We start from the raw sequence: 15,576 nt of genomic DNA, 5'->3' as shown, positions 1-15,576 counted from the left end.
ATTCCAAGTACAGTAGATGAAGGGAGAGAACATTCCAAGTATGTGGAACAGCCAGTGCAAAAGCAAGAAAAATGAGATCATTGAGAACAGCTAGGAAGTCAGGATATCTTGAACTCTAGGGTTCTTTACAAGAAAAGAAAGAGGATTTGGCTATATGTACAATGAGTGATTTCTTTACTACCCACTTCTATTCAGATAACTGTGAGAATGGTGGTGCCAGCAACAGAAAAAAAGAAAAGAAAAGAAAAAAGACAGAAAAGGAACCAATGAGTAACTAATACATATAAGAGAGAATAGAATAGTGTCAGAATACATGGTTTACAGTACTTCTCAATGGGTACAATATCTCTGTTTTAGGAAATAGACTTTTCTGAGCCCAGCATGACCATTGACCATTCTTATGATTTTTTCACATCATTTATATTCCCCGTGAAAATTGTAACATTCCCATTCATTTCATGGGAGATTATCATCACTCATAGATAGACTACTTGTGATAAGAGCACTTTGAACTTTCCAAGAGGAAAAAAAAAGCACTTTGTTTCATTTACAAATAATGACATCTGAGAGTATTTTTTGTGAAATAAAAAGTACAGAAGTTAGAACCATGTCCATGTCCTAACTGTGATACTTTCTAGCTGGACAACCTTGAATAGCTTATCTCTCTGAGCTGTAGTTTCCTCATATGGAAAAGGGAATTAATAATACTTGAATTACAAACCTTATAGGGATATTGTACTGAAAGCAATTCAGAATAATCTGTCTCTATAAGGAAGCACAGTATAATGGGAATGATGCTTGATACTGAGTTAGAGGCCCTGAGTTAAAATCTAGACTTTGCCACTTAACTATGTACATAACTTTAGGGTAATCACTTTCACCTGTGCCTCAGTTTTCTTACCTGGAAAATGAATGTTGGACTAGATTAGTGGTGTCAAGGTCAAATACAAATAAACCATACACAGGGATCCTTGTGGATGCATACTGACTTAGAAAAGCACATGTTAACATAATCTTTGTTTTATTGTATTTTCAATTATTTTGTTAGGCATTTCCCAATTACATTTTAATCTTGTTCAGGCCATACTTAATAGTATTGTAAGCCATATGGGTGGCATTTTTGATACCTCTAGACTAGATGATTTCCTAAGGCCTCTTCCATTTCTGAATCTGAGCTTGTATGTGATTATTTCCAAAAGGAACTTCAGTAGTCCAGTTCAAAACTACGACTTCTTGCTCACTTTAGAAAGTAGTTTATAAGTTAGACTAATTTAACAGATAGCACAAAATAAGAAAAGTTTCCAAAAGAAGAAAAGGTCATTGTTCTAGAGGCACATTTCATTTTATATGTTATCCATTTTGTAAAGATAAGTTCAGTTTTAAGTATTATAGAGATAAATAGTTTAGTGATAAAGAATAACTTTCTTTCAAAGTATTGATTTAAGAAGATTTTTTAAAAAATAAAAAGCAGGTAATTTTGATGACATGAGAAAATCTGACCAAGAATGAAAACATTGATATTTCTGCAGCTGATACTTAAGATTAAAAATGCTTTTTGGACATAGACTCTGGAACCATATTAGTTAGTTAGTTCCCAACCTGCAGGCCATGGATCTATTCCAGAGTTTGTGAATAAATGATGTCAATATGCAGAAAAGCAAACATAGCATATATAGATAAACCGGCATATATGGTATATATATGTATGTGTGTATATGTGTATTTACTATATCATATCACCTATATACATGTATAGAATATCTACTACATAGTATACATGTATGTCTATATACATATATCATGTATGCAGTTCTCCAAGTTGATCCTGGATTTCAGGGTTCATTCAGTCGACCAATTTATTGCTACCTAGAATACTGATAATGTTTCTGGTTCTGCCTTATAAGCAACCAACCCTGCCCAGAATTTTATAGTTTGCTTCTAAGATACTAGGGTTGCAATTGTGGTCCAATCCAATCCAGTAAATCTAATCCAAGAAATAGTTATCAAATGCCAGGCACAGGGATAAGCACTAGAGATACAATTAATAAAAAGAAAGACCAGCTCTTCCAAAGAGAGAGAAAACACACAAAAGACCGCAAGAAAGGGATGGAGAGGGGAGGGTCAAGAAACTAGAGGGTATCTTTTTTATGGAATTGACACCAGAAGAGCAGCAGATACAAGATAAAGGAATCTGAAAGTCCTGTTTCTTCCATGTAAGGTACTCTGCCCATTAGCCCTCCAGAGGGAAGGGGAGAATGAGGGAGGTGAAGAGTATCAAGACTTGAGTTAGTAGCATACTGGTGATGTTTTAAATGATGAACTTTACCTAGGAGAGGCATCTTATTTACTGGAGTTAAAAGCAGGCAGGGTGGCAGATGTAAAGTGGAAACCTTTCCACTCCAGACATTTTCACTGGTGGATCTCCATGCCTTCAACTCTCTTTTTCCTCATCTCTCTGCCTTCCTTCAAGTTTCAGACAAAGACCTAGCTTCTGCAAGATCCTTTTCCTAGTCGTCCTTAAATCTTAGTGATTTCTCTCTGAGATTATTTCCAATTTATGCTATCTATTTCTCTTCTGTACATAGTTGGTTATTTGTCATCTCCCCCCATGTGAGCTCCATGAGAACAGTATTGGTGGTTTTTTCCTTTCTTTTTATCCCCAAAGTTTAGCCTAGTGCCTGGGTGCTTAAACAATGCTTATTCACTTGATTTGTAGGGATTATGCTGAGGGCAAAAGGGAGCTTTTGCAAATTCACCAATCCAAAGCGAGCTCAGACTCCAGCTACTTCTGAATACACCAATCATGAGCAGACAAAAAAAGGATAAATATGGGGAATTGGTAGAAGTCTTTTGAATCTACCATTGATTTTGCCTTTTTTTTTTTGATGGTAACTGGATGAGATAGTAGAGAAAATATGTGGCTTAAATCTAGAAAGAATGGAGTTGGGAGCCTGTCTCAGATACTTACTTGCTACATAACCCAGCAAAAGTCACATAACTTCCTCAGGTTCATTTTCCTCATCTGTAAAATGGGAATAATCATAGCCCCCACATCACTGATTTTTTTGTATTAAATGAGATACTATTTGTAATGCACTTTACAAATCATATATAATTGCTAATTGTTATTAATATAATATCTTTCCTCCTTCCTCTGGTAGAAATGGGCCTAATGTGATGATTAATATATATAAACTTATTTATAAAGCATGACTGAATTCATAGTAGCTTTTTGTTATCTATTTTTTCCAGTCTTTGAGTGACTAATAGCACAACTACTTAACATAAAATTTCTTGAACCTTTATGATGACATAAAAACAGGGTCCTTCCTCATTCTTGAGAAGGTGAAGAACTACTCCTCAGGAATTTTTTATACTGCTCATTTATTCTAAAGATAAAGATGTATACATGTCAGTGTACAGCCTGTATATTAACAGATCTCAATCTTGGTCCCCAGGTAGTAAGTTCCCAATATCAAAAATATTTTTAAATAACTTTCCTTCCCTATTTTCTTTTAGGACCAATGCAAGAAACAATATATGATTTCTGGAGAATGGTGTGGCATGAAAACACAGCCAGCATAATCATGGTGACCAACCTTGTGGAAGTGGGGAGGGTAAGTTCAATTTGTATCAAAGAAATGACCAAATGCTTTGCCAGTTACTTAGTTTGGGTTATCAAATAACAAATAATTTACAGTACCACATGTTCTCCTTAAAATACAAACTATCACAACTCCTCCTCCAGCTGCTGCATTGGACTATAAATTATCTTTTAACATGGCTTGCTTGCCTTTGTTGCAATGGCAACAGATAAGAAAACCATGCAAGATGTAAAAGCCTGGCCAACACTGGGCATACAAAATCATCTCCAAATACACTATAGATGTTTATTGTTAGGTATCAGACCTGGGTGCGTACTACATTATAAATGTAATGGAAATTTTCCCCATTCTAGAAAATAGGCCTTATAAGTTAGAGGCAAAATGGAGGATTAAGCACAGGACTTTAACTTACTCAGACAAATAGCTTGATCACTTCCCCATCCTTCAATTTTAGGGCTTGTAAAATGAAGTTGAGGGGACTTTCCAGGATTCTGCTTTGGTGAGGGAATCGGTACTACTGTGTGTCATTGCTGTTTTTATCCAGGAAACTCTTGAATGGCCATTGTAAACTATGTGAGCGTTTTCTTGCAAACAAAATTTACAAGTGAAAAAATAAACTTGGAGACTCCAACTGCTTTACTTTTAGAGTCCACTAAATGAACACATCTGTTTAATGGAAGAGAAGAAAGTAGGAAAAGATCACCATAAATGATAAATACAATAGTTCATCAAGACTGCCATTCAGTTCTCTCTACTGACCCAGGCACTTGAAGAGAAAATTAGGGAAGTAAAGACGGATTGTAGTTGGTGCTATCCAGGTGGTACCTAAAACAAAACTTTCTAAAATGAAGCTGTTCTCTGTGTTTAGCTTTAACAGAAAACCCTTTGTAAACTGCTTGACTATGTCCTAAATTTTTCCTTCCTCTCTGTATTTACAGACATCTTTTCCTTTAGAAGGAAAAGATTCCCCTTACCTACCCCACATCCATCCTCATGTCCATCTCCTAATGAAATTTCCTTCCTATTTCAAGTCCAGACATAGATTCCATTTCTCCATGATCCCTTCTCTAAAGCATTCATAATTAACAATTAATCTGTAAGCATTTATTAAGTATTTACAATGTGCCAAGCACTATGCAAAGCTCTGGGGATAATGAAACTACTCTTGCCATGAAGAAGCTTATATTCTATAAGGAATATATATGCATATATATGGGGGTGTAAATGTACTGGAAATAAATATAAAAACATACAAAATTAATACTAGAAAACTTGGAAAAGAAACAATTAGCACTGCAGGAAAAAACTTCATGGGGGAGGTAGCACTTGGGTTGAACTTCAGAGGAAAATGGTCATTCTAAGAGGCAGAGACAGAGAGGATGAGGAAAAGAATTCCAGGCATGGGGCACCAATCAATGCCCTGGCTTGAAGTCAACAACAAAGACAGCAAGGCTAGTTTTCATGGACAGTAGAACCTCTGAATGGTATAATGAACAATGGCAATGAAGATTGGATTCAGGTTGTAAAGAGTTTTTAAAAATAACAACACTAAAAATAATGACACTAGTTAGGATGTATTTAGAGCCAGACACTGCACAGTGCTTTTGAAATGTTATATTTGATCTTTAAAATAGCTCTAGAAGGCAAATTACCTTAGAATACACATGACTGATTTATTTATTTAGGAAGGAGAGCAGTTATCCTAAAGGAGCGGGTTATGTTCTGACCTAACCACTCCCAGGATATAAAGATCTATAGCTAAAATTTGTACTGTTCTTCTGTGTTCAAAATATGTTTAAATGTTTAAAACAAAAAACAAAGGGTTGGCTCCTTTAAGCAAAACCCCTGCTAAGAATCAACCTTGAAACTTTCTCTGGAAAACAAGTAGTGTTAAAAAAAAAAAAAGAAAAAACCAGAATTTAGTTAAATAAATCTCTTCAATGTTAATTAGAAAGGATCGAGAGAGTTAGGAAGGGGTTAGGTATTGAGTAGCAGAAATCATATTCAAACTGACATCCTCTGATTCCAATCCAGTACTCTTTTCTCTGCAATTTAAATTACCTCCACTATTAAATAATATGAGAAAAATGCTATTTTACCATGGTTAATGTTTAAGTACAGTACTAAAACTTCAAATACACAACACATAACCCTGACATTATAGTTACATGTGACCTTGGACAAGGTCCTTTCTGGGCCTCAGTACCCTCATCTACAAAATGAATGAATTATATTAGACTATTTTTAACTTCCACCTCTAAATCCTAATAACCAAGTCAGCTTTCATATCACTGAATAATAATACTAACTAACATTTATACAATGCTTTATGGTTTATAAAATGCTTTACAAATATTGCTATATTTTATCCTCACAACAAGCCTATTGGATATAGGTGCTATTATTATCCTCATTTTATAGTTGAAGAAACTGAGATGGACAGTTTATGTAACTGGCCTTGAGTCATATAGCCAGTTAGTGTCTGTGGTCAAATTTGAACTCAGATTTTCCTGAGTCCAGGTCCAAAGCTTCATCTACTAATCCACCTAACTACCTTTTATACTTCCTTTTTACTAGAAAATAAATTGGGGGGGGGGAGCATTTTGTCATAAGAGTAATAAAAGGGGAATCCCTGTCTGACTTTGCTTAGATATATATTCTTTGCTTCAAAATCAGTTTTAGTCTCACAATAGTATTATGTAACAAATAAATAGATGCATAACTCTGGGAAAGCTTATTGATTGGTTGGTATGGTCATTTCCCTGAAGAAAAATGGGGGAAAGCCCTATTAAGACTAGTATTCAGATGAGCAGATTTATAATATTTGCACATGTTAAGGCTAAACATACCCCTTTGAAAGGCTTGGATTAGAGTCACCTGCGGGGAATTAAGACAGGGGAATAAAGGATGTTCCATGCCCCTCACACACACACACACACACACACACACACACACACACACACACACCACACACACACACACACACAAATGACTCAAAACAAAGGAATACATCTCAGTGGGAGAAGAAGAGAGAGTGAACCAGGCAGCACAGCATCTGCCAGAACCAAGAACCAGCACAATTTGAATAGCCTTACATGTAGCATCTCTGCCAGAAGCAACAAAGCTGCAGAACAGGAAAGACCCCAGCCTGAGCCACTCCACACATGTATAGAAGGCCAAGAAGGTGGGAAACCTACAATCTCTCACGTGGCCTCAGTTTCTTCATCTGTACTATTTAGGTTGCCTACCTTACAGTGTTGTTGAGAAGAATCAGAAATCAGCATGATTATTATTTCATATATATAATACAAAGGACACAAAACATGCATTAGAGAAGGGATCTTTAGCTTGTCATTTTCATGGAGTTAGAAGTATTACTGTGGATGAATAATCACTCAATTCTTAGCTTTGCCTAAGAAAAGGAGAAAAGTCAGGAGAGAAGAGACAACATAGGTTGTTTTGCAGCAAGAGGAAATCAAGTCCATTTATTGGTCGATATTTTCTAAGGGCAAATTTTAAAACATTTTCAATATGCTATGAATAAGAAGCTACTTTTGTTCACTCCCCTTGCCCCTCCCCCACATCTCAGCACTAAAGTCACTGATGACAATAGAAATATATATGTGCTCAGGGTTGACACTTATTAGCAAGCAGCTACTATGTCAGAAAGAAGGTCAGGGATTTATATTGAAGTTAAAGTGGCTTTGATTTATGTGTTTAATTTCTCTGAAGCAGGTACTAGGTATTTTCCCCTTAAAAATGGATGTCGTCATAGATGGAATATTCTTTGTTCATTGTCACTTTTACGGGGTCATGAGTCAGACTAAGGAAGCAGCTAAGTGAATAGTGATCTTAAAATTCAGAATCCCAGCTACACCTTGAGAAGTATCATGAAAACTGGAAGAATGAACACCTACACATTTCATCAAGGAAGTACAAGCTAATAGAGAGGGCTAGAGTACTCCCTTTTCTCTCTTTCCACTGGGCTCTCTGGCAACCAAGTTGGGTCATTTATGTTAGAATACTGGTGACCTTACTGATCAGAACCTGCTGGACATAATATCTGATGAACCCAAGCACTTGGTACTGACATTCCAAGAAAAAAAAGTATACCATCCATTTCCATACAAGTGACTAGGATTAAACAAACAAACAAAAACATATTAAGCAGAAATATTTGCCATATAAAAGGTATACACAAAATATAACACTACAGTTTAACCAACAGGCAAAATTTGACTAGTTTTCTGTAAAGCAGCAGTGACTATTTAGAATGTCTTCTCCTTGGCATCAGTATTTATCATTTCTTGATTTAGCTATAAAGCTTTTCAGTTAAATGTCATTAGTAAATATTATTGCAAAATTCTTTGCTCTATCACATAGAGCAATAGGACTAAAAACTGGAAAAGACCTTAGGGAACATCAAATCCAATTCTTTAATTTTAGATGAGGAAACTGAGGCATGGATTGGTTAAAGATCTTATCCCATGCCATATAGGTAATAAGAAGCCAAGTTTAAGTTTAAATCCAGGTCTAATCCAGTCCTCTCACCACTATATCATACTACCTCTCATGAAAATATGTCATATGTGTTCAATACAGGCATATGTCACTTTATAGAAGAATTGCTTCTGATTAGTTGTTCATAAAATCTCATTTTAAATTAACTACTCATTGGAGCTGGCTATTTAAAAGAACTATGAAGTTAAAGGTAGGAGAAATAATACAGTAAAATGGAAAAAAAATAAAGATGCAGTGGATACCTCTTCTTGAGTTCAAATTTGGCCTCAAGACACTAGCTAGGTAACCCTGGGTAAATTATTTAACCCTGTTTGCCTCAGTTCTTCATCTGTAAAATGAGTTAGAGAAGGAAATTGTAACTACTTCAGTATCTTTGCCAAGAAAACCCCAAGTGGGGTCACAAAGAATTTGAACATGGTTGAAACTACTGAATAGCATTAACCATGGATAAAAACGACTGTATTAAAAGTCAGAGGAATAGGGTTCATTCCTGGTTTTGCTGCTCTCTTCCTTTGTGACTTTGGATAAGATACTCTTTCTATTTCTCAGTTCCTTTATCTGTACAAAGAAAAGCTTGAACTTGAATCAAGCATTCTTATCCTGGAATCTGTGAACTTAGTTTTAAAAAAATATTTTGATCACTACATTTCATTATAATTAGTTTCCATGGTAATTTTATGTTTTAGTTTATTCATTTAAGAGCATTATTTTATAAAGAGTTCCGTATGCTTTACCAGACTGCCAAAGGGATCTATGACACACAAAAAAGCCAAGCTTCCCTTGACTAAAGAAAGATCTCTAAGGTCTCTTTCAGATCCAACTCTTCTGATACTAATTCATTAGAAAAACCACTAGATGTTTGTATTTTGAGTTGTATAGCAAGGCACAACAATAATTGCTACTAAATGGACTGTCTGTCAGTTATGCCTTGATATCCTAGATACATCACTTCATCACAGAAGGGACAACAGTTATATATATATATATATATATATATATATATATTGCTCTAAGTAAAAGATGTATAATACTTAGCTGAAATATCAAAGAGGACTTGTACAATAAACACAGAGACAGTCCAAAACTAACTGCTTGTCTTTTTTTTTAGACATGTCATTTTGCAGGGTGCCATGTTCATGATGAACAATGTAACCCCCCACTCCCCAGAAAATGTCCCACTCACTGTTTGTTTGTTTGTTTTTTTCCATTGGGACCTTGGAAATAGTCCCCACCAGCAACTCTCTCTTTTTCCATTTTTATGGTGTCAACTACTTTTTATTTCAAATAACCATGGAAACTATAGCTACACAGTGAGCAACATCTGTGGGGAAAAGGGGAAAATAGACTTCTGGTCTACAAGTACATTCAAATCCATGAGCTTAAAATAGCTCAATAATTTCAAATCTAGCAAATCATTAAGAAGTCAACCTTTCCGAATGTCTCACTAATTTTTAGGGCTCTGGGAACATGGCTAAGTTTAGGGATTTATCAAAACTTGTTCCCACTGGTATTTCAGATTTTGCTTACCCAGAGATCCAGGCTGCTTTAATTAATAATGAGTTTACGGGAGTCTGCCCTTGAAAACTCAGATGCTTTTTAAGAGTTTAGACAAGAGGTCATGTCACCTGAGGGCAAAACCAAGAATTTTACCTCCCTATTCCTATTGTTAGGTTTACCAATTTGTTTAGAGATGACTTGTTTGTTCCATATGTTTAAAAACAACCACCACCACCCCCATTTTTTTAAAAGAAGAAACAATGGCTTCATTTTAAAGGGTAGGAGCTACCTTCTTGTCTACTGCACATTGTGCATCCTTCATGAATTAGGCATGAGGGAGGTGGTATGTTTTGTTTACACAGGCTTTCTGGATATTCATTAAATCTGTTCTAGGAACTTGCTCTTTTCCCCCCCTTTCCCTCTCTGTCGCCCTGAAGCACTAGGCATTAGGAGGCTTTAATTGCAGGTGGAGGAGCCACTGTGAGACCTTCCCTGATGCTGGCACCTGGTGCAGAATGACACAGTCCTAGCATTCCCCTCCAGCAGGGTCCCCCAGTACATCTGCCAGTATCTGTCATTATCTAAAGCTTTCTTGTCAAAACCACGCATCCCTTTTAAGCCCTGTGTTCCAGGAAGGGGACCCTTGTCAGTTTCTCTGGCACCTGCAGACTACAGCACACCTGGCATTTAAATGGCACCGGAATGTGTTGTGATTGTTTTCCCTCTTTAATGAACCCACCAGAGGGACATTTAGCTTTTATCCAGTAGCCTGTTACCCAGCTACTCACATTTGCGCTGTTTGGGAGGAGAGTCAGAAACTCTGTTGTGTTGTTATACTAATCCATCTGCCAGAAGTCTTATAACCAAATCTGCAGGACTCCCAAAGGAGGTGTTTGCACTGGTAATTTAAGCTAATGATTTCTAAACATATTTAGTCAGTTTTATGAAGACCTCATTAGAATGTGACTGTTTATTAAAAATCCAAATGAGGTCTCACAGTCATTTAGGAAAATTATTGTTGAATTGCTCTGAACAGTTCCTGTAACAGGTGATGAAATGTTTTGAAGCTAGTAAAGTAGGGGCCAGGGACAGAAAGGAGAGATACTTTATCTCCCTCAAAATGGGAGAACCCAAAAATATACTTTTCAGAAAGTGACCCTAGTCCCAGGAGAGTTGGTCTAAGCCTGTAATTCTTTTCAGCAGGTTGCCATTAAAAGGGTAACAAAAGGAAAAAAGAAAAAATGTTCAATGACAAGCAGCAACAGACATTTGATTGCAGAATCAGCTTTTCAAACCACAACCTAAAAGGAAGATTAAGGATCTGAATGTTTCTAAAATATATCATGGTCAACAAAAAACATTTGCTTTTCTCAAATAACCTACTGATGTAGGAATGTTGAGAGAAACAGCAAAGAGGTGGTGTTATCCATTTTCATGTTTATAAACTGGAAATTGTGATAAATTACACGTTTTTATAATGCTAAATACCAAGAATGTCTTGGGGGAAATGGCCTAATACATCGTTTGGTATGATTAACAGCTGACAAATTAAGATCTCATTGCAAATTCTCAGGTGTTGCAGTTAAGGCATCAATGTTCTATTTGAAAGGAGGAGGTAAATTATTTTTGTAGCAATTAGCAGAAAATTTCCTCCCTTGAACAATCATTACTATCTTTCCCAAGATTTTCACAAACCAGATTTTTAATATTGGTGTTCTGTGACCTGGGTTAATTACCACATACAGCCTCCTATTAATGATTCACATCATTTAGGGGCAATTCATTTTCATACTAACATATCCTCCACAACTTGATAAGATTGATCTGTCATTTATGACTGTGTTGTTTGAGATGAATGACTGAATTGTGAAAATATAAATTGGGTTGGTTCAGTAATCCCTTAGAAGTCATTAGTATCCAAGGATGTACCAAGTTCTGATAAGGCAGCATTACCAATTACTTCTAGCAGTAACCATGTTGTTGGAGACCAGAATGATGACATTAACACAGAGCTATAGGAAAAATGAATATGACCACTATCATCGTAATTTAAGGACAATTTCCTCTCTGTTTTTACTTCTTGGGTCCCAGGTGTGCATGACACCCAGTTCTCAATTCAGTTTCCAGAGGACCATGTCTTATTCAGCACAACAATATTTTTTGTTCCTTTCTGGGATGTGCTCCAAACTTTTCAGGCTTCCAGCACCAGGCAGCCTCTTCACTCTGGAAATTCACTCTGCCCATGGCCTTTTCATACTAGAAGTATGTTCTATCCCTTTGGCCCATTCCTCTGATTTGTTGGTTCTTCTCAGAACCTCCATTTTAGGGAAAGCATTGAGGCCAGACCTCACTTCATTGAGGTTCTACTCTGAACTCTCCAAACATTTTCTAGCATGCCCCAATAGGTACCTGCTCTCAACAGCCTCATTTCAGCAAATTTTATGTGTTTTCTCACTACATCCCCTTTAAAATGTAGGCTTCTGGATGCAAGTATTATCTTTCTTTTTGTTTGTATTTATATTCTCAATGCTTAGTACAATGCCAGGAATCAAGTAAGCACATAATAAATGCTTCTTGACATGATTTGAGAAGGATATGAAAGACTCAGGGCTCCAAAGAATTTTCCTATGGCAAAAAAAAATTATTCTAAAACTTTTACCAAGGGAGCCAGACATTCAACCAAGGGAGTTTCCCTGGCTAACTCGTAAGGAATATCTGGGAGAGACTGATTGTTTCCATAAACATGAGCATAGTTTTTTTCTGAAGGCCAGGATATTGTCACATTTGAGGGTGCAACAGTGCTTAGTCTATACCCCTAAAATTCAAAAGTTTTTAAAACTTTAAAAAGATCAAAAGTTTAAAAAATTTGAGAACACAACCAAAGTAGTCCATTTTTCTTATCTTCCAAAGAACTAGAAAACAAAATTCTTGCTTAGAATGGCCTACACCAGCTCTGATTTTGAACTCTCCACTTACCTCAGTAAGGGACTTAGCTTCTTTGTCTATGAATTATCTAGTCTCTTCCAACTATCAAAATTCATATGAAGGGTCTCATATTTCTCTTTGGGCTGTTTTGCTTTTCTGAGAGATTCATTCATTGTGTTTACTTTGATAATATAATTAATATTACTAAAGATTTAGAACTTAAAAAGAAGTTTCAGATCTTTCAATCCAATCTCCTCAAATAGATAAGGAAAACAAGACTAAGGTGATCAATTAAGTGATCAATCAATAAACATCTTTAAAAATAGATGTAATGAGACATGCTACATTTTAATAAAGTCATTGTGAGCATCAAATCATAGGCATTAGAATTTGAAGGTACCTTAGAATAGTAAAAGAAAGCTAATTAATTAAGTTAAAGCATCTAGCATATGGCCTGGTACATAGAGTAATTAGCTGCTATTGTTTGGTTGTTTTGGTTATGCCAACTTTTGTGACCTCACGTGGGGTTTTCTTGGTATTTCCTTCTCCAGATTGTTTTATAGACGAGAAAACTAAGGTAAATAGAGCTAAGTGACTTTCCTTGAATCATATAGCTAGTAAGAATCTGAGGTTGGATTTGAATCCAGGAAGATGAGACCTCTTTACTCCAAAGCCCCAGACTCTATCCACTTCACCACCTAGCTGCCCTTTCCATTTCCCTTCCCAATGCCTCATAGTTATTGCATAATTATTAGTTATTAAATAGTATAGCCTACATTCAAATTAAGTAACATGACTCCAAATCTAGTTTTTTAGCAATATAACACTATAAACAAAAGGTTTTATTAACTCTAAAAAGCTATATAACTATACATGTTATTGTCACAAGAATACAACAAGATCTGTGATTTCCCTCAGCTAGATTTAAACTAATTGTATTGTCTAGTAAACAAAGTCTCAGGACTTGCTTGGGGAATTCTAAGGTTAAATGACTTAACCTGAGTCACACAGCTAGTAAATTTCAGGAGCAAAATTTTAACTCTGGCTTTCCTGATTTAAGGACTGGTTCTCTATTTTGAGAGATAATTAGGTGACACAATAGATAAAGCATCAGGGCTGGAGTCAAGAAGACTCATCTTCCTGAGTTCAAATTTGGCCTCAGACACTCACTGGCTATGTAACCCTGGACAAGTAACTTAACCCTGTTTGCCTTAGTTTCCCCCTCTGTAAAATGAGCTGGAGAAGAAAAATGGCAAACCACTCCAGTATCTTTGCCAAGAAAACCCCCAAATGGGGTCACAAGAGTCAGACACAACCAAAACAACTGAATAATAATATATCCCATTCTACTCTTAAGAGAGAATTAAGATATTTGTCTCCATTTTCTCTTTGAAGTTTTATTCTAAAGACATGATAAGGAAGAATTTTCAATGGGGCTTATGGAATGAGTCACAACTCTTCTTAGGCCCAACTGCTACTTCTCTGGGCTGACAGATTTCTCCCAAACTGCCACCATACTTGTTAAATTACATTTAACTTCCCTATGTCTTTCTTGTCCCTTCTTTCCCTAGTTTGCATGACAATAACATAGAATTATTGAAAGAATTATTAGCTTCCTCTGGGATACATACAAGAGAAGTGAAAGAAAGGATGCCCTCTTTACCCATATCTCTATTCTTTTGGATTTTTTACCTCCTTTATAATTACAAAGCTCAATCTGAGTGAAGACAAAGCAGATAGAAGATGAGTATAATTACAAAGCAAACTACAACTATATATATATATATGCATATATATATATATTAGGTTATGCTTGTTGTAGTTTGCTTTGTAATTATACTCATCTTCTCTATCTGTTTATATATATATATATATATATAAACACTAACAGTAAATGAAAATGAAATCACAGGTTTCCTATTTCCTTTTATTCTGGAGATGGAAACCTTCTGATATGCGCTCTGTGTGTATGTATGTAGCTGTCTCTCCCTCTCTGTCTTTCTGTGTTTCTGTCTCAATGTGTCTCTCTGTCTGTGCATTTATCTGTCTGTTTGTCTCTCACTCTCATTAGCCAATTCATTCTTTAGAATTTATTTCAATATGGTTTGACTTAAACCACAAGTTCCCCCTTTTTTAAAATGTCATTTTGGTTCTAATCTATATGAATTGTAAATTAGGATTTCTCAAACAATTCTGCGACTGGCTATAAGTCATCCTGAGCTTTCAAATCAGCCATCCCCGATATTGTCATAGGAGCAGGATATTGCGGGATCAAAGCAAATTTGAAGGTCTGAATAAGAAAAAGTATGTCTCAGAATACACTCTCCTGGGTTCCCCAGCTTCTCTGCATAGTATACAGATCAGCTCTTTAGCATTCTCTTTCCGAACCAGGAAGATGAGTATGCCTCTGTGTCTCTCTTCATGGCCACCACTTCAAGCCTGTCACTTGCCTGCAGCGAAACACTCTTACTGCTTTTTAAACAATGAAGCTAGCCCTGACGAGCCCTCATTATCATCCATTTCTGTGCCTGCTACATTATTCACTGCATTCACTAGTCTGAGCTAGGACTCCCCTATTGGCTCTCCTTGCTTTCTTTAACTATACCCTGGGCCATGGACTTTGGGGTATATGCAGTTGGTCACCTGCTTTGGGGTTGATACGGCTTTGGGGAGAGGGAGGGATGGAGCAAAATGTGTGGCAGATGGACAAGTGTACCTTGGGATGAATGCATTATAGACTGAAGGCTTTTATCACACACACCCCCAATCACATTTTTACCTGCTCATGCAGTGTACATCTGTAGATTGTTGGCACTGTAATTGGATGCAATATGTGATGGTCTCAAAGCTACAATAGCCCTCTATTTCTCTTCTGTCCATATGAACATTTGAAAATATTTTTCTACACCTCTTAAGTGGTAGGTATGTGCTATTCTCTAATAATGACTTCATGGAAAAATTCATTCATTTTGCCCCTTGTTGCAAGTCAACTTTACTGTTTTCTTTTCCTACCCTGCTAGCCTCAATT

General features: G+C 36.3%; 1 protein-coding gene across 10 annotated transcripts in view; it reads left to right on the top strand.

Annotated features, from left to right (window-relative positions):
• Window positions 1–15,576, top strand: part of PTPRM (protein tyrosine phosphatase receptor type M) — a 1,053,679-nt gene that overhangs the window by 966,121 nt on the left and 71,982 nt on the right. For all 10 annotated transcript variants that reach the window (XM_056820784.1, XM_016432809.2, XM_056820785.1 and 7 more), the window contains one exon: window positions 3,520–3,617. In XM_056820784.1, the coding sequence (XP_056676762.1) occupies window positions 3,520–3,617 (98 nt within the window). The remainder of the gene's footprint in view (window positions 1–3,519; window positions 3,618–15,576) is intronic.

This window comes from Monodelphis domestica, chromosome 3 (genome assembly GCF_027887165.1).
Source record: "Monodelphis domestica isolate mMonDom1 chromosome 3, mMonDom1.pri, whole genome shotgun sequence".
NCBI classification, from domain to species: Eukaryota; Metazoa; Chordata; class Mammalia; order Didelphimorphia; family Didelphidae; genus Monodelphis; species Monodelphis domestica.
The sequence above is the reverse complement of the archived record's forward strand: the minus strand, read 5'-3'. Positions and strand labels throughout refer to the sequence as shown.